This window comes from Hemicordylus capensis, chromosome 1 (genome assembly GCF_027244095.1).
Source record: "Hemicordylus capensis ecotype Gifberg chromosome 1, rHemCap1.1.pri, whole genome shotgun sequence".
NCBI lineage: Eukaryota > Metazoa > Chordata > Lepidosauria > Squamata > Cordylidae > Hemicordylus > Hemicordylus capensis.
The window spans coordinates 256,630,289-256,650,480 of record NC_069657.1 but is presented as its reverse complement, the minus strand read 5'-3'; the positions used below and the strand labels follow the sequence as shown (position 1 = coordinate 256,650,480).

Genomic DNA, 20,192 nt, shown 5'->3' with positions numbered 1-20,192 from the left:
CTCTTTGTGGGACTGATAGGAACATAGGAACATAGGAAACTGCCACATACTGAGTCAGACCATTGGTCTATCAAGCTCAGTATTGTCTTCACAGACTGGCAGCGGCTTCTCCAAAGTTGCAGGCAGGAATCTCTCTCAGCCCTGTCTTGGAGAAGCCATGAATGAAAGGCTTTAGGAGTGGAATGGGGAGATCATCACTGTCAAATTTTGGGGTAACCTCAAATTTCTCCACCAGAGGGAGCAGGTTCCCTGAGGTGATAAAGTAATCAATCAGGCTCATTCTGGAACTGGTCAGAAAGGGATGAGCCCAAATGGACTTGGCAGACACAGGCAGGGAGTGGTTTTCTTAAAAAGCAGGTAAACAGGTCTTTACCTGCTCTTGTGCCGCCCAACCACTTTTTCGGGCATGGCGCTCATTCTGCAAAAGGCCGTGCATGGCTGCGGTGCTGTTCCCTGCAGCCTGTGTGTGGCGTTGGCATGCATATGGCCACTGTGCATGTGCGGTGGCCATATGCATGGTCAGCATGGTGTTGCTGACCACACAAATCACCACTGCACATACGCAGCAGCCACGTGCATGCCAATGCCACATGCAGGCTGCAGGGAGCAGTGCTGAAGCCTCACACTGCCTTTTGTAGAGCAAGCGCCACATCCGGAAAAGTGGTGAGGCAGTGCAGGAACAGGTAAGGAACTGCTTACCTGCTTTTTAAGGGGACTGCTCCCCGCCCCACTGAAGCGGTTTGGTTGCGGGTGCCCAAGCCAGTTCAGCACTTCCCTAAGGAGGCACCAAACCAGTTTGTGCACATCCCTAGTCTGCTGTTTGAGAAAAGCAAGTCCAAAACCTCCAACCATAAATATATGCTTCTTTGGATCCATATATATGATGAAAAGGCAATTTCTCTTCCAAAGTCATTAACATGAAGCATGTTAACCATCTAACCACAAAACACAGATCATATTCAACATTCATGCCTGCCTGCTTCTCAAAAGCAGAAAATCATGATATGATTTGGTGCAGCTTGCTTACAAGCTATAGGTTTTGGATTTATATAACTGTATATTCTAATTGCCCATATTGTGCTGAACAGTATTCATAAATGCTTAGTTTGTGAATTGTTCACATTTTATGCAAGATAAATTGTTTTATCAACTACAAATGTATTGTGGATCTGATTCCACCCTCATCCTCCTTCTGTGCCTTCCCAGTGGTTGCTTGAATAATCTGGAATCCCTTGCTCGACAGGCTCCTCCTTTCTGCAGTATACCCACTCACTGCTTCTAGCACACTATCGCCTGGATTGTTTAGATTGCCTGGATGGCCTGCTGGCTTTTTCCACTTCTAAGATTTAATTCCAGAATCTCTCTATATATTCTTTTGATGATGTTGACAAAATGCATTTAAATTTGAAATAAGATTAGTAAAATTCTGTGGATTAGTCTGAGAAGCTTTAACATAGATAAATTGAAAAATTTGTATACATACAGTTTTATTTCAAAAGTTGACTTTGTAAACTTACTGCAATTTCCATCAAAGAAGCTGTGTAGGTAATTAAATATTTGCCCTGGGGAATTATTTGCAGTTAATTAAAACCACAAACTTTCAATGCATACCTGCCTTACAGATTATTAAATTTGGATCAGATGTTAACTACCCAGGTTTCTTGTATATCCCGCAAAGATAGTTTTGGCAGGCTTAGGAAGCTGATGTGCTTACGTGGATTTATTTGGCCTACTGCCCGATGTTAGGAAATTTTTAGTAAAGACAAGTTTATGGAAATAATGCTTTTATTAGGCTACAATCCTAAGCATGCTTACCAGGGAGTAAGCTCCACTGAACACAGGGAGGCTTACTTCTGCCAATATGGACATTCTAAAATAAAATAAAATAAAATAAAATAAAATAAAATAAAATAAAATAAAATAAAAAATAAAAAATAAAAAATAAAAAATAAAAAATTAAATAAAATAAAATAAATATAAAATAAAATAAAATAAAATAAACCCTAAATAGCACCTGAATCAAGCACCTTCATAGATCAGGACTTAGGGAGAGGGGGATTTACTCTGTCCCCACCACAGCTGCTATTTAAAGGTATAGTTGTGCTGCTGAGTCGGTGTTGACTCCTGGTGCCCACAGAGCCCTGTGGTTTTCTTTGGTAGAATACAGGAGGGGTTTATCATTGCCATCTCAGTATGAGATGATGCCTTTCAGCATCTTCCTATATCGCTGCTTCCCGATATAGGTGTTTCCCATAGTCTGGGAAGCATACCAGCAGGGATTTGAACCGGCAACCTCTTGCTCCCCGTGCAAGTTACTTCCCCACTGCGCCATCAGCTGCCTCCAGTTGCTATTTACCCCAAATAAATTCTGTTTCTTCCTTATTAAAAGCTTGAATTCAACAGAATCAAGGATACATGGAGAAAGAGACAATTGCTGCTTTAAAGAAAAAGTGCCTTTTATAACATAGATTGCATATCCCCCTGCTAACTGGGCAAAGAGGTACCTTTTAATGTGGTGATTCTCTTTATTTAACAGGGGGAGAATAACTGGCCCTGTCCACCCCCAGCCCAGCACAGTACCTCCAGTGACTCTTGCTGGTGTCTATCTTATGTTTCTTTTTAGATTGTGAGCCCTTTGGGGACAGGGATCCATCTTATTTATTTATTATTTCTCTGTGTAAACCGCCCTGAGCCATGGAAGGGTGGTATAGAAATTGAATTAATAATAATAATAATAATAATAATAATAATAATAATAATAATGAATCCCCTCCACTGGGCAGTATCAAAAATTGATAAGACCCAGAAAGACAGTAAGTGTTGGTTATATAAGAAAGTGAATGAGACAGTTGAGCGCCATGTATGTTGTAAGAAAATAGCACAGACTGATTATAAGGAAAGACACAATAAAGTTGCTGCGATGATCCACTGGAACTTTTGTAAGAATTACAAATTGCCAGCAAGCAAGAATTGGTGGAATCATCCAATTTAGAAGGTCACAAAAAATGAGGAGGCAAAAATCGTATGGGGTTTTCAAATACAAACTGATAGGCATTTAGCGCATAATATGAGAAGAATTGGGTTCTGATAATTGATATTGCAATCCCAGGGGATAGACGAGTTGGCGAAAACAGCTGGAGAAAACAACTAAATACAAGGACCTTCAGATTGAAACTGAGCAGCTCTGAAAAAAGAAAACAATTGTGGTGCCAATGATTGTTGGTGCCCTTGATGCAGTACCAAAAGAACTTGAACACCATCTTGACACCTTGGGCATCGATAACATTACAACATATCAGCTACAGAAGGCCACACTACTCAGGACAGCACGAATACTACGACGCTATCTTTCTTTCTTTCTTTCTTTCTTTCTTTCTTTCTTTCTTTCTTTCTTTCTTTCTTTCTTTCTTTGATTTATATACCGCCCTTCCAAAATGGCTCAGGGCAGTTCACAACATGATAAAAACAATTAAAAACAAATTAACAATTAAAATCAAACTATTAAAACACAATAAAACAGCTAAAAGCCCTGAAAATCAGGGCAATAATTTAAAACAGTTTAAAACAATTAATCATTTAAAACTCTGGAAGGCCAGGCCAAGTAAGTACGTTTTAAGGGCTCTCTTGAAGGACAGAATGATCTCAAATTACGAATTTCTGCCGGGAGTGCATTCCATAGCCCAGGAGCAGTTACAGAGAAGGCCCGCCTCTGTGTCGCCACTAGACAAACTGGTGGCAACTGGAGATGGACCTCCTCGGATGACCTTAATGTACGGTGGGGATCATGTAAAATTTTTCTTTAATTTAATTTTTCTGTAGTTATCCTAGACCCTTGGAAAGGGCCTGATAATTAAAGTACCAAATCCATTTAATAACATCTGGTAGACTATGTCTAAATAGAATAATAATAATAATAATAATAATAATAATAATAATAATAATAATAATAATAATAATAGTAGTAGTAGTAGTAGTAGTAGTAGTAGTAGTAGTAGTAGTCAATATTTGCACGATATAACTGGAAAATCAAACATCACCAAGACCTGGCAATGGCTTAAGAATGGCAACTTGAAGAAAGAAACAGAGGGTTTAATATTGGCTGTACAAGAACAGGCACTAAGAACCAATGCAATAAGAGCAAAAGTAGAAAAATCAACAACAAACAGCAAGTGCCGACTTTGTAAAGAAGCAGATGAAACAGTGGACCACCTCATCAGATGTTGTAAACAGATCGCATAGACTGACTACAAACAAAGGCATGACAAGGTAGCAGGGATGATACACTGGAACATCTGCAAAAAATACAAACTACCTGTAGTCAAAGATTGGTGGGACCATAGAATTGAAAAAGTGGTAGAAAATGGAGATGTAAAAATATTATGGGACTTCCGACTACAAACAGACAAACATCTGCCACACAATACACGAAATATAACTGTAGTCGAGAAGAAAGAAAAACAAGTCAAAATAACTGAGATAGCAGTACCAGGGGACAGCAGAATAGAAGAAAAAGAAATTGAAGAAAATAACAAAATACAAAGATCTACAAATTGAAATTGAAAGGCTGTGGCAGAAGAAGACCAAAATAATCCCAGTGGTAATTGGCGTCCTGGGTGCAAATCCAAAAGACCTTGGAGAGCACCTCAACACCATAGGGGCCACAGAAATCACCATCAGCCAATTACAAAAAGCAACTTTACTGGGAACAGCCTATATTCTGCGACGATATCTATAGTAATAACAGCAACAACACTGATAATAAAATTCAGCCATCCCAGGTCCTTGGGAAGGACTCGATGTCTGGATAAAACAAACCAGTTAATGACACTTGTCTGACTGTGTAAACAATAATACTAATAATCTCATTACAATACCCACCATAGAACTTAAATTCAGCTCTTTAATACACAGGGCCAGCTTTAGGGGTAGGAGAGCGGGGCAGTTATTCAGGGTGCCTACTTGAAGGGAGAGCTGAGCTTGGTGACTTGCTGTCACTTGATTGTACTGTTCACAGTGACCACTCTTTGCCCAATATACTGTTTGTCCTGGGTCCAGCCCTGTGAATACATGACTTGCAATGGGGTTGTTCTCATGACCAGCCCTACCTGGGTAGGGCAGTGCTATCTGGGTAGGGCTGGTCACGAGACTGCTGGGATCGCTCCTGATCCTGGCCCTCCTCTGCCGGGTAGCCCGGGTTTTGTGCCTGGACTAAAAGTGAGGTAGGAGGGTGCATGTGTTCACCCTCCTACCCCATTCCCCAGTCATGTGAGTGACTGGGCTGCCAGCAGCCATTTAAATCAGACCAGGGGAAGGAGTGACCCAGCTGCAGGAATTTCCACAATGTAGCATGCTGCTCACACAGTGCATTGTGGGGTTCTTGGAGGCTGGGCCTAACTCCCCCAGCCTCCAGCATGCCACGCCACTGTGGCAGTTGTGTGGCCGTGCGGTGCAACAAAGCCCAGAGGGAGCCCTACTCGTTTGGGGGGAAGGTAGGTACAATTCTGTCTTCCCCTCAGCCCTCCCAAGCTGCAGTCCAAGTGGTTGTGTGAACGACCTAAAGTGTGCTTCTGTCCTGGACCATAGTCCTCTTTTCTCTCCTTAGATCATGTATGTCATTTCTAAGGAGAGAAATGAGAACTATAGTCCAGGGCAGGAATACACAATGGATGTTGAGTTCCCTAACAGAAGAACATGACAGCAGAAATTGGATTCAGTCCCTCCTTGTCTGCCAAACAGATGATGGCACCATAAGAATCGACGCTGCGGACCATCTCCTAAGACCTGGTTACATTGATCCAATCCAGCAAGGACTCAAGTGGCTCTAGATCAGGGATTCTCAACCTTGGGTCCCCAGATGTTGTTGGACTTCATCTCCCATAATCCCCAGCCCCAGTGGTCTTTGGTTGGGGATTATGGGAGTTGAAGTCCACAACATCTGGGGACCCAAGGTTGAGAACCCCTGCTCTAGATGCTGATTGGAAAGAATTTCTCTTGCTGGATATTTTTTGCACACGAACATCAGTTGTTCTGATTCTGAATAAGGGTGCTTGACTGTGATTTTATTTTTAAAGATTATTTAATTAGGTATTCATATTTCTATGACTAAAAATGAATCGCTTTTCTTTTCCCCTCATGTAAGTAAATGGAAGCTCTTCATTTATTTAGTAGGAAGTAAATCAGTCCATTTGAGGACCCTGTGGTGGTGTAGGCTACATTTGTGCCCCTCCTTGTTCAACAAAGACATTAACAGCTAAGCCTGCTCCTATCTGCATAGCTTTGTTCTGGGTTCTGTTTCTTGACAGAATACTAGGAGAGTGACACAGAATGTTGGAAACTGTTTGAGTCATTCTTTCGTTTGTATATAGACATGCATATATAGACATGCATTAATATTTGTAATGTTTAATTACCCATTCAAAAATGAAGACTGTCATTTAGAATAATGTATGTATTTGTTATTTTAAGTATCATTTTAAACACATTTGATCTAACCAAGGCTTGCTGTTGAACTTGTCCAGCAGAAAATCCTCAGAGAATCAATTTCAGAGTTTTATTTGTTTTATTTTTCTATTAGAGTCCTCCCAAGATTCCAAAGCTACACAAGAGCATAATCCAATGCCTCATACACTCTGTGAGCAAGATCAAGCTGATGGTATGTTTTCTATCAAAATTCTCTTTAGAATACTAATAATTAATCATATGGGACAATAAGTTCTCTTAGTTATAGAAGTCTGTTTTCCCCCTCACATAATTATTGATTCCTGAGGGAAACATCCATAAGCTTCACTGAATAGCTATTGCAAACTATTCAGTTTTGAGTAATGTAATCTCTAATGTAAGCACACACATACACACAAAAGTAGGCTCCAGTTAACTTATTATAACCATATTGATCCAAGGTCATAATGTAACTTATTGAGACTTCAGAAGAGAGAGAGACAGACAGAGAGAGAGAGACAGACAGAGAGTTTGAATAGAGCATGAGTGTCAGTCATACCTTTCTGTTTAATAGGAGGAATTTTAAATTAATTAATAGCAGATTGAAGCTGGACTTCTGCCATACATTTGGTGTAAATGTATTACCAAAGAAAATCTGAATTTCACTTACTCATGTTCTGATTGCAGATACTGACATCTTGACTAAATTACTCAACAGAAGTCCTACCGAAATTAAGCAGTCCTTTAGGGAAGGCATACCCAACTTTTAAAAAGAAGTGTAACCCTTCAGCTCAAGTACCCCATAAATATTGTGTGTGTGTACACATATATGTTGCAGTTCTCAGACAGGCTATTCCAGACACCACCTTACATTCAGATTGTTACACATGAGTATTCCCTTTGAAATAAACTATTTGTAGTTACTCCCATTTGAAGTATACTTGCCCCATTAATTTCAGTGACTGCTTATGAGAAGTGTGGGGAGTCAAGAGAGCTCTGGGTACCCCTGGAGATACTGGTACCCCACTTTTGGGGATCACTGCTCTAGGGTAACTCCTGTGCAGTACTGTTGAGTAGCTTAGTCTGGATATCAGCCAGCGTATTTTTCAGATTCATAACTATGTTTTGTTTTGTTTTTTAATTGTATATATGTGCCTAAGTATCCCATTGACATGATTTCCTATACTTTGATGTCAATAGGACCCCAGGATGATTCCACTGAGGATGACATGAACACTCAGACTGATTCTCAAGTCTCCTACATGGAAGCGGAAGGTACTTGCTTGCTTGTGTTTTGAGCAAGAAAACAAAAGAAACACTCTGGCCGCATTGTAGTGTTTCAGTTGCAATTATTTTGCTCTACATAGAGGAGAAAGCACCCCCTTTTCAGGCTGTAGATCTAGAACCAGAATAGAAAATAACTGCAATATCCCCACTTCTAAGTGGGAGGCTTAAAGGTTATATTCTTCACCTTGCTAAACCTGGGAGCATTGATTCTGTTTGGTGCTGAACAATTTGCCCTGCACCCAGATAAGGGTGCACTTTACAGCAGAGATCTCCCCTGTTTTTCAAGCAGGGGCCACTTTGCCCAAAAACTTCCAGTATGAGAGCCAGGACGTTTTATAGCACTACCGCCCTTTCCCTCACCTCGCACCAACTCTGCTTGATCTGTGTGTTTGTGTGTGTGTGTGTGCGCGCGCGAGAGAGAGAGGGGGGGGGCAGGGTTAGAAGGAATCTGCATTATATGGAGAAAACTGAGTGGTTCATTATTAGTTTGGAGTTCTGCATTGTGTTATAGAGCCTGTGAAATAGGAGAATGTTGGTGGTGTTTGAAAAACTGAGCTTTCCTCAAATAAGTTTGAGGTTTGGATGGGTCAGGCCAGGACTCAGTCCACAAACCTTTCTTCAGTACAGTCAACCCTGGCCTATCTGGAGTAACAAAGACTACAGTGATTCTAAGCACATAGGAACATAGGAAGCTGTCATATACTGAGTCAGATCATTGGTCAATCTAGCTCAGTATTCTCTACACAGGCTGGCAGCACCTTCTCCAAGATTGCAGGCAGGCATCTCTCTCAGCCCTGTCTTGGAGAAGCCAGGGAGGGAACTTGGAACCTTCTGCTCTTCCCAGAGTGGCTCCATCCCCTGAGGGGAATACCTTACAGTGCTCACACTTCTAGTTTCCCATTCATATGCAACCAGGGTGGACCCTGCTTAGCTAAGGGGACAAGTCATGCTTGCTACCACAAGACCAGCTCTCCTCTCTTAGACCACCTCTCCTCTCCTCACATGCAGAGTGCCTTTTTCTGATAACTGAATAACTACAGCCAACTTTGCAATCTGGACTTGCTGTTTGGTGAGCTCTGTAGAGTGTAGTTATTGGAGCTGGATGAGGCTTTGAAATGTGCTTGCAGCAGTTCTGGAGGGTTTTACTAACCTGAAGGATAAATGCTAGGCAAAGGAGCCAGGAGGAGGACAAAGGAGGAAGGCAGGGGTATTTCGAAGTGGGAAGAAAAGCACCCTCTCACTTCTTCCCATTCTCTCCTAGCTGTGCGCTGCTGCTGCTGCTGCTGCTAGTGGTCTCTTGCAGCATGAGTCTCCACACTGAGTCCTGTGAATCTCTTCCAGCATGTCTGGAAGAAGGGTAGCACTCACGTAGCACACCAGAGTGGTGATTGGGAAGCTCTGGCAAAAGCAGCAAGGCAAGCCAAAGGCACCTGGTTTGTGTGGGTCAGCAATAGCTGGCCAGGTACACAACACAAGCACCACTGCTCTGCAAGGCTTCTGCTGCTGTTTGCGCAGCTGGGTTGCGTGGTGGAGCTGCTCTGCTTTTCTCATCTCACCTTTGCAGGCAGGCAGGCAAGCTTGTTGTGAACTACTCCTGGTTTCACACTCTGTATATGCTCAGAGGGAAAGAGGCAATGTCACAACTTACACAAACTGAATTGGTTCTTGGAGATGGTGGCCATGTAGGATCTGGGTGCACAAATAGAGATAGAGAGAAACACACTCAGAAAGTTCATTGGGCTTTATTATAGAAAGTTGCTCATCAGGATAAAATCATCCCAATTAAAAACATGTTTCCTAACTAACATATGTGTGTGCAATCAGTAATTACAGCTATCTAATAATCTAACAAATCCTAATAAAACATTTAGAGAGAAGCAGAGAAAGAAGGAAGAAGGGAGGGCTTAGGAGAGGGATGGCAGTGATTAGTAGAGAGGAAGGAAGAGGGATCCAAGGCTTGTGGAGGCAGCCTATTACCAGGGTCAGAGGCTTTGAGAATTCAGCTGAAGGAGAGATGCTTTAGCTGGGAACAGCAGCTTGGGAGCGATGGTCAAGCTTCTGGTGGTCAAGCAGGCAGTTTGCTCAGAGCAAGGCAGAGAGTGAAGGTACCATGGCTGGGGAAGTCTTGACTTCTCACTGCGCAGCAGAAATCACAGACAGTTCCTGTCCATGGACAGAGTTCCTGCTTGTTGCCCCATGGCTTAGCAGCAAACTCTGAGATGGCTCTTGAACAAGTATGCTTATTAGGTAAGATTGCTAGCTCTCTGTTTGGCTTGCTCCATTTTTGTAGTTGCTTCTCCCTTTGATCTCCATAGAGTCTATTCAAAATGTCCTCATCCTTCCTGGGTCCTCCAAAAGGTGACAATTTGTTGTTACCTTCTGGATATTGTCTTTTAATTATTCAGCATATTAGCTCAGTCCAGGCAGATCTGAATCCCATCTTCTGTTAGCTGCTATCTTGGGGAGGGGATGTTCTATTTTGCCCAAAGCAAATCTGCATCTCTGAGCTGCAAATGGGCATCTTCTCTTGTCCCCAGATTTCTGGTGCATGGTCCCAGAAGGTGTTAAAAGGTGTCAATAAAATAAGAATTAAATTCTATAGGTGTTTTCTTTGTGTGCATCTACCTAGAATGGAAATTCTATAGATAGCAATTGGGTATCCCCCTTGAGCATAGCAGAGCAATCATTGACAAGGATTAACATAGACTTCTTGCAGGAAGAAATGGGAGCTCAGCTCCTCACTTCTTCCAGACTTTGGGGCGCTTCTCACGATCAGCAAAAATCGGGCTAGCAGAGGCTAGCTTTACTTTACTTAGAGTGAGTATTCCTCACTCTAAGTAAAACACTGGACTTGAAGATGAAAAACATTATTTACTCTCACATAATGTGTTGATATCAGGACATCAGCCTTATTTAATTGAGTTGTCTGTTGGATTCACTAGAACTACATGCCAAATGGAAGGGAGAAAACACACCACCCCGTGTGAATGGGGACTCACACTGGGACATTTGTATAAATTTGGACAACCACTATTCACTTTACTAAAGACAACTTGTGAAATTATCATAGCCAGTATTCTCCATATTATTTCTTCCTGTTCAGAGACTTTGACAGCCCATGAGGAGCCAGTGAAGGAAGAGAAGCCATTGGCCCCTGAAGTAGATAAAAGTTATCAAGACTCCAAAGGTGAAGAAAAAGGTAAGACAATGTATACATCTAAGATTGGACACGAAGTGTGGAGTTGATGCTTCTTGAAGTGTGCTGATAAAATCACAGCTTTTGCTTTCAAGTCCTGTTGTCTTGATCAGGAAGGGCAGCCAAACAATGATACAAATAGAATGATTTTATTTTTAAAAACTTCCAGGCAATATTGAATGGCTGTAAGTGGCATTTGGCTTGGATTCATATGACATTCTAATGAGAGAGACAGGACATGATCTAGTCCCTGGCTAGTTTAGCGGATGGGCTATGGAAGCTGCTAAATGTCAGCATGATTCCAGGGACTACGTATGTCGGGACACCAGCACCCACCTCCAATCTGGACAGGTACCTGCATAAATAGCTGTAGTGTGGCCACAGAGGCGCTCTTACCCCTGGACTTGGGGGCCAAATTCCAGGGCCTCCACACCTCTTGCCCCCCCAATCCTCTTTAGTCTGTCCTGGGTGGTGTGGTTTGTGCTCTCAAGAACCTATGTGTTCTTAGGCTTAATTGGTTAGGCTTAACTTGCAGCAGGGAGGCCTCTACAGGTCTTTTGGTCCGGGCTCTAAAATTACCTAGGTGCACCTCTGTGTGGCAATAGTCATAAGGGCTCATAATGTCCCCCACAAGGACATCTTGTAGCTGGGCCAGGCTGAGTACACCTGCTTCTATGGCATGCAAGATCTGTCCACAGCCAGGCCACTGCTGAGACGGAAGATGCGCGGTGGAGAGAACCTTGTTGGGGAGCTATAGCAAGGAGACATCTCCTAAGAGAGTGGTCAGGTTACAATGAACTCCAAAATATGGATTATTTCTTTACATTTGCATCCTGCTCTTCCTCCAAGGAGCTCAGTGCGTGTGCATGATTATGTTTATGTTCACAACAACCCTGTGAGGTGGGTTAGGCTGAGAGATAAGTGACTGGCCCAGGGCCACCCAGAGAGTGTCATGGCTGAGTGAGGATTTGAACTTGGGTCTCCCCAACCCTCGTCCAGCACTCTAACTACTACTAAGGTCAGGTCCTAAATGTAGTAAGTGAACCAGTGTTTGTAACTTATTATACATAAAGAGTCACTGAATGTTAAGCTGTATTAAAATGCTGGTCAGGGCTGAGTTTTGTGTTTTTTGTAAAACTCAACATAAAGTTCAATTCTCACATTATGTGTGTACAAGGGACCAAATTTACAAACAGAACTTTGATCTGTTCCCCAACACCCCCTCCTCTCCAAGCACACGGATCAACACCAAACTGACCCCCAAGTCACATTCCTCTCAGAGGCACTGTAACTTGTGCCCACCTTAATAGTCCGTGATTGATTTTTGTTAGCCAGGAGGAATATGCTAAAAATGCCTCCAAGCATGTCAGAATGTCATTCTCTTTCCACTGAGCAAGTGCAGCCTGCCCTTCCCCAAACAAAATTAAGGAGCTTATTGGATGGATGGCATTACTGCTTCACAAGCCTGAGTTTCTGCACATTTCTTTCTAGAAACGAATACACCTCCCATTTCCCTAGCAACTGTACCATACATAACAAGAGAACAGATTGGCGGGCATGCAGACTAGTAAAGTGTGGTTGCCACATGAGAAGCGCTGCTGCTGCTGCTGGACTGCTTCCCCAAACGAAATTAGAGTTCTAACTGTGTTAGAATTCCCAACTAACACAGCACCACCACCTGCATGCGGGTGGGGGAGACCCTCTCTGCTTTCTCTGAAGGCACTCTGTACCTCTCAAACTATGTCCCAGAGGCCTGTGTGTCCATCAGGGACATGTTTTGGGGTGGCATAGCACACTGGGAAAGGAAAGGTGGTCTAAATCCTCCACCCCACACTACACAATTGCCAATGTGACATTAATCAAAACCGCCAATAGCACCAGCACTTCTCATAGCGCCACTCAATAGCATTGCTTGCACCAGGGCATAGACAGCTTGGCAGAGGCTGGGGGACAAAGTCCGACCGGCGGCTCCCCCACCCACTGGGTGTTGCTACGCGCTTGCAAATTGCGCATGCACCCCAAGCCATGCCACCTGCATCTGGACAGTAAGGGGTGGGGGCAGTGCTGAGTGCCAGGCTGTCACAGCCCTGGCAAAGTTTCATTTCCCCTGTCAGTGGTTGGTGGAATTGCTTAAAGGGAGCTCCTTTCCCTGGATAGGCCCATATGGTGCACTGGCCCCACCCTGCATCTGACATCAGACATGGGGGAGTGTCCAGTGCCCAGCATGGAGAGTCCAACCCTCCGCATTAAAACGCTGGCTGGATAGGCTGGCTGGAGAGGAGAGGAGAGGTGCATGCCTCGCACTCCCAGACAGTGAGCACTTTGCTCACTGACTGGGTGTGGGAGGGGGCTAGGAGGCGCCCTGGCTGAGGGCAAAGGGAGCCACACACTCTGGGCCTGGTGACAATTGTCCCCTTGCTCAGTGCTCGCTATGCCCCTGACTTGCACTTAGTTAGTCTGGATGTCAGCCAGATTTCCTCCCCTTCCCTCCTAAATCTAGCCTTTGTTTTTCCCAACTTCCACCCCCCAACTCTTCACAGTCAAAATACTCCTATCATTCTCCAACTCTCCAGTAGTATGCAATCTCTTCATTTTTTGCACTCACCCAGACACAACACTTCATTTGTGCCATAGCAGGAACCAATTTCTCATCTCCAGGGCTAAAAAGGCTAATGAGCATAAAATTTCCCTCCACAAAAGATGTCCACTTGACGTTTTTGTGCTAACCTACTTTCCCAATAGTAGTTCTGTTCTTGGAGTTTCTCTTTTTTAATTTAATCGTCCCTGGGAAGATCACATGCAGGAAGTTGGTGCAAAATCTTGACACACACACCCCACCCCGCTTCAGGACTGTGATTCTCTTTCCCTTTGGCTGCGTCTTTGCAGGAGAATATATTAGTTAGGAATTAGTTGAGCATGTCTAACTTGTCTTCTTAATTTCAGTGGGACTTGCTCAAGTAAATTTAGTCAGGATGTCAGCCAGTGTAACTAAGGAACATAGGGCCCTTTCTCTCCTAAAAATCTAGTCGTGGTTTTTCCAGTTCCCATCCAGCAACAGTGAGAGGGATCTTTCACTCTGAGGGCAGCAACTATCTTCATAGAAAAAGGGAGTGACTGGGTTTATTGAAGCCTGTGGCTACATTGTGCCCAGCCACTCATTTGGCACCATAATAGCATTCTGAATGTATGTATGTATGTATGTATGTACGTACATATGTCTTCCTTCCTTCCTTCCTTCCTTCCTTCCTTCCTTCATTCAATCTATTTCTATGGAGGGCTAACAACAAAAAGGCCTTCCTTTGTGTGATGCAGAGATCAAATGTTTCCAAGTTAACATCTCAGCATAGTCTTTGCCCAAAATCCAGGTCAATGCTAACTATATCTTTCTAATTATGAACTGCTTTTGTCAGGTACACTGACACTGATTTAATTGCAAACCCATATTTATAATATCGATGCTTTTCTGCATTACAAGTCCATTTTAATAGCTCTTACATTCTTCTTTGCTCATATCCAGCTTCACAACATTTAATTTTTTCCACTGCAAATCCAAGTTGAGACTAATCACACCGTCTTTATTGCACACAATGTTAATGGTATCAGTGTTGTGTTTCATTACTGTCAGAGATAATAGAATTGATATAATCCTTCCTGCAAATCTAGGTAAATGGTGTTACTCTTCTTCATTTGCAAATTTCAGTTATAAAATGCAGCCTCATTCTAATTGCAAAAGCCAAAACCATTATGCTAATTCCTACTTAACAGAAATTATTTACATTTTATTTTATGCCTCATCAGAAGTAAGTTGAAGAAAATGTACTTTTGTTATTTGTACGTTTCCTTCTAATACTTTACTGTCCCCTACAGCTATTAAATTCCATTTAGCTCCCAGTGGATACGTTATATTTCACCATCTGCTCTACCTAGGATCCAAATATGCAGTATTAGGAAAGATAATGTCAGAAAATATTTTTTCTTGGCATTTTTCCTTTCTGAAATTAAGAGACCGATCAAGTGGCGGACTGGTTCTGTGAGCCCACTTTGTCTGCAGTAATGCAATCCTCAGTTTAGGCTGCTGTAGCTAAAACTGCATCTAATCCCTGCAGCAAGGGTGCAGAGCTGATTATTTCAACCTCCTGCAGGGAAACCTACAGCACTTTCTTTGCACTGAATCCTGAGCTTTTTGCTCAAAAACACACCACACTGCAGGGCTGTTATATTGGGCTCCCGTGGAGAGCTGGTCTTGCAGTAGCAAGAATGGCTTGTCCCCTGTGATGAGCAGGGTTTGCCTTGGTTTGCATTTGAATGGGTGGCTTCACAAGAACACTGCCTCCGGTAAGGTATTCCAGTTAGGGTTGGGGGCTGTGTTGCTTAGTGGTACAGCATCTGCTTGCATACTCAAGGTCTCAGGTTCAATCCCTAGTGTCTCCAGGTAGAGCTGAGAGAGACTGCTGCCCGAAACCTTGGAGAAGCTACTGACAGTCAGTGCAGACAATACTGAGCTCTAGTAGCAGAGCCTGACCACCAGAAGCCTGTGTGCGGCCACGGTGGCGGCCCCATCCATCCGCCCCCTACATCTGATGTCAGACGCAGGGGCTAGCCATGCCCCCGCATCTGATGTCCGATGGGGGCATGGCCTGGCTCCCAAACGGAGTCCCACAGCTCCATTTGGGAGGGAGCGAGTCAGGTTGGTGCAGGGCTGGCTGTTTAACTCCTGAAGGCGCCGTGCGGCGGCCCCTTCACGTAGCAGCCCTTTAACTCCCAAATGGGGGCCGTGCAGCCCCTGTTCAGGAGCTAAACCAGCATCACTGTGTCTGACGTCAGACACGGGAGGTGTGTCGGGGCTGCGAAGCACGGCCCTTGATTGGGAACAGCCAGGGTTCTTTGAACCCGTTGGCCCAATGGTGGCTCTGCCTTTGCTGAGCTAAATAGACCAATGGTCTGACTTGGTATAAGACAGATTCCTATGTTCCATCCATGAGCTCCTCCACTGAGACTGGGCCACTGTCATAAAACCACTAGTATTGGGGTACAAGGGTACAATGTGGTTACATTGTACAGGGGTACATTGTACAGGGGCACAATGGCTCCTGGGATGAAGCTGTAAAATTAAATGCAATTTATGAGGATCTTGGGAGTAGTTAATGCCTTTAGGAGTTTAGGCATAGCTAATTAATCCCAAAAATGCTGGATTAATTTGAATTCAAAATTCACTGACTCAATGGAAATTTTTCAACTCCTTAAGGCAAAGTTGATTTAATAACAATACGTTCCATGCAAACTTCAGTAAATATCTGACAACTGGCATATCAGTATCTGACTGCAAAGAAAGTGGGACAAGTTGCAAGACATCTATACAATGATTCATTCTTGGTTCCTGACAACCACAAATGTGAAATAGTACTTTAAAGATGTGGTTGCACGCATCGAAGCATATGAAGTTGTCTTAGATATTGAGTCAGACAGTTGTCAACCCAGCGCTGTCTACTCTGGAATTTGGCTCTCCGGGGTCTCAGAAGTTTCCCTCATTCCTTCAACCGAAGATGCTTCACCTGCTTGGACCTGGGACCTTCTGCGTGCAAAGCAGGTGCTGTACAACTGAGTTATGGCTCCATCCCCCCCAAATACAAACCAGAGATACTGCTTTAGCTCCATGCCCGGCACACAGAGCACTCTGTTAAGCCTGCAGATGCTGGAAGCAACCACAAACACTGCTATTGTGTCATACTGATTCATTCAGATGTATTTTACACAGGAGTCCCATAAAAGCTACAGGGAACTTGAACAGCAGCACTGTTTGGTGGATTGAACCCAGAAGCGTCTATGTGAACAAGAAAATAAAGCAATGCTTTTTAAAGTATTTGATGTGGACCTAAAGTGAAATAGTTTCATGTATTCAAGATGACACAACATTACATCTCAAAGCTGGCCATCTCAAACAAGGTTTTCAAGGAAGAAGGTGGAAACTTGAAATTGAGAGTTCACCATGCAGCAAGTTCAATTTTTTACATTCAGCAGCTTTTCATACAACCACATTGCTCCTTCAGAAATTAATTTTAGTGCATTCTTTTCCCAGTCACGCGTGTGATATATCTGAAGTAAAGCAAACTGGCAAGTTTTGGCTTTGTCATGCTTGTAAAGGGAGGTGATACGAGAATAATGTTTCCATTATTTGTACATCTGGCTGCCAATTTAAAACAAATCATGGGGGAAACGTTAGGTATGCGTGAATATTTGAGATTTACGGCAAAAGTGTTTTTAGAGGGATTTTCTGAGTTGTAAGAGTAGCTCTAGTAGGAGCTCTAAGGATGGGGGGTATGATCGATTTTACATTGTGGGAAGTATGGTCAGGTTCAGGTCTGCTTTATCGAGGGAGCTGTGAGGGGCTGAGGCACATTAAGGCCACTTCATGAACCTCAGGCATTAAGGCAGCGGTGGATCTGAACTACGTTCATGTTGGGAAGTAGAGGAAGATTGTTGTGGTGCTTTGTGCTAGTGCAGGCATATAGGTAACCTTTTGAGTCTGAAAAATGTGTCCAGCAACCACAATAATAATTTGATCATTTTACCTTCAATTTTCTGAAAGAACAAAAAATTTGGGCCTCTTACAACCACATACACGGTGCCCAATAGGTGCACGTCTAACATGACCCCGTGAGCTCATAAATATAAAAAGCCACAAAATGATTATCCACATAACTTTCCTTGACACAAATCCATGACCAGAATACAACAGGAATCTAGTGTTCTGCTTGAGATATTGCCTGCAGAAATGTTACATAGGCAGTCAGTGCTGACGTTGCCTTTTAAATGTATGTGCTAACAATTTGAGGAGTGATAGGCTTGTGGTAGTGAGCATGAATTGATAAGCAGGGTTCTGCCCTGGTTTGCATTTGAATGGGTGACTATATGTATGCATGAGAGATGTGCAAAATGATTTGATTCGAATCTATTCAAGCTTGAAATGGGCCATTTCAAGTTATTCAGACTCTCAACAAAATGCCCTTAAAATACAGGGCCTGTTTTGAGTGCAAGTCGAAACAACCCTGTTTCGAGCTTGAATCGATTCAAGTGTTTCGACTGCCATTTTGAGTCCCATTTCCCCCTTGCTGATTGGCTTTCTGGCACTGGCTTCTGAATGGCTTGAGATCTCCTTGCTGATTGATTGGCTTATTGTTATTCAAATCAAGTGTTGGCATGGGCAACTGTGCCCCATTGGCAGGAGAGAGGGAGCAAGAAGGTGGGGGGCCAAATGAGGGAGTTCCAAACATTATTTAAGGGCCTGGGAGGCAGAGGGCCCTTACAGTGTACCAGTGCCTCTTGAAGAGGAAGGATACATCAGGAGAGAGAAAGGACAGAGACTGCAGCAGCTCAGCAGCAGCAGAGGAGAGCAGTGTGGTGGCCTGGGACGTGCCTGGCCCAGTGAGTGGAGAGAGAGAGAGAGAGAGAGAGCCTGCTAGGCTTATCAGTCTCTCTATTCTCCCCACCCCCCACCGAATCTCCTTTTAATTTTTTTAATTGGCAGTGCCAACAACTGCTCCCATCCCCCATTTTTATTTTTAATCGTACCAGTAGCCCCAGTGGCTTTAACTGGGTGTTGCTTTGAATTTTTTTCCTTGTGTGGATTTTTTTTCCTTATTGCTTGTAGCCAGCCCCCAGTGGCTTTAATAACTGGGTGCTGAGCTGACTGTTTGTTTTTTTCTTTTGCAGCAAAAAGCTGTACCTCTTTGCTACTGTGTGCCTGCCTGGATTGGGCTGCTTTTGGGGAGGGGCAGGTAGGCTGTTGTTCTGTGACTTCGGTCTGGTTCCCAGTCTACCCAGGCTCTCTCTGTTTCTCTGGTGTTTTTTGGTCCCCCCCCCCGGCAGCTTTATTATTATAATACCTGACTGGTGCTCACCTGCCCTCCCCCCCGCAGTTGAGTCCCAGTGTCTGCTCTGCCTGCGTTTCTCGAGAGCAACACCTGTCCAGAACATTGTTCTCTCTAAGAGGGATTCCCAGATGTTGTTGACTACAACTCCCAGAGTCCCCAGCTGCAGTGCCTTTTCCTTGGGAAGCCCTCTTAGAAGGAACACAGGCCCGGAATACAGCTGAAAATGCCAGAAGGTAACCCCCCCACACACACACACACACTTGGTCAGATAATCAGAGAACCTAGAGTTCTTTAAATAGGGCCTAGTTTGAGGAAGGGTTTAGGTAGGCACTAGGAGGACTGCAGGACAAAAGGGGTGGGTAATCCCCTCTCCCTTCCCTTCCCTTCCCTTCCCTTCCCTTCCCTTCCCTTCGACTTACCCCATTGTTGCTTGCTCCCCTCCAACCCCCACTTATATAGCCTGCTTCTTTATTTGTGGGGATTTAATTTTTCTAGTTCTATGTGTGCACTACAGTGCTATAGATAGCACTATAGGTGGCACACACAGCATAAATAGACCACTCCCAACCCCACCCACTCTTTTTTAAAATACCTACCTTAAAGACACTTCTTCTCCCCACCTGCCCCAAATCAGGGCATCAATTTTAAAACCCCAAGATGTCCAGGAGGGTGCAAGGCAGAACCAGAGGGGTGATGCTGCTGGTCGTGATGGGCGAAGTCAAGAAGAACGTATTCCTTGAGTTGTCCCCACTGATGTAGTTGTGCACGGGCTCTTCTTTCCAGAGGATTCTGGTCCTACAGCACAGCTGCCTGTGGTGACTGAGGTAGAAGTAGGGGTGAAGTCCTCCCTTGTCAAGGAAGAGGTGCTTCTTCCTGTGGCAGTGAAGGAGGAAGTGATTGTGTCAGCTGCTACTAGCCCAGCCAGATCACTCTCACCACCCTCCCCAATCCCTATTGCCAGTGCAACCCCCCGTTATGAGACTGAGGAGGATCAGGAGGAAGTCATTCCGCTTCCTGTTCCTTCTCAGCCCTGGTCTGAGGGTGGTGGCAGCAGGGGCCCCCAGAAGGAACCAGCAGCCCCAGTACCACCATAATCAAAATGGTGCCAGACCAATAGCAGCCTGGTGTGGGACCACTTTGGGCTCTGCCCTGCTGACCCAAACCATGCTGCTTGCATCCACTGGGGGACACAGATCAGCTGGGGGAAGAACCCTAAGTGGATCCTTAGGATGCTGCAATGGCATCACCCAGGGTCCTACTACTGCTGGCAGCAATAGAAGTGGTAGTAGCAGGTAGGCCTACAGCAATAGGCCTAGTAGTAGTTAATAGCAGCAAGGCACCAGCTCCAGCTCCCAAGCAGGGGAAATTGCCTGCACAGTGAGTGCATTAAATGGGCAAGC

At 44.1% G+C, this 20,192-nt stretch overlaps 1 protein-coding gene across 5 annotated transcripts in view; it reads left to right on the top strand.

Annotated features, from left to right (window-relative positions):
- Positions 1-20,192, top strand: part of MACROD2 (mono-ADP ribosylhydrolase 2) — a 1,527,488-nt gene that overhangs the window by 1,415,371 nt on the left and 91,925 nt on the right. For all 5 annotated transcript variants that reach the window (XM_053284588.1, XM_053284587.1, XM_053284586.1 and 2 more), the window contains 3 exons: positions 6,575-6,652; positions 7,639-7,713; positions 10,829-10,924. In XM_053284588.1, coding sequence (XP_053140563.1) covers positions 6,575-6,652; positions 7,639-7,713; positions 10,829-10,924 — 249 coding nt within the window. The remainder of the gene's footprint in view (positions 1-6,574; positions 6,653-7,638; positions 7,714-10,828; positions 10,925-20,192) is intronic.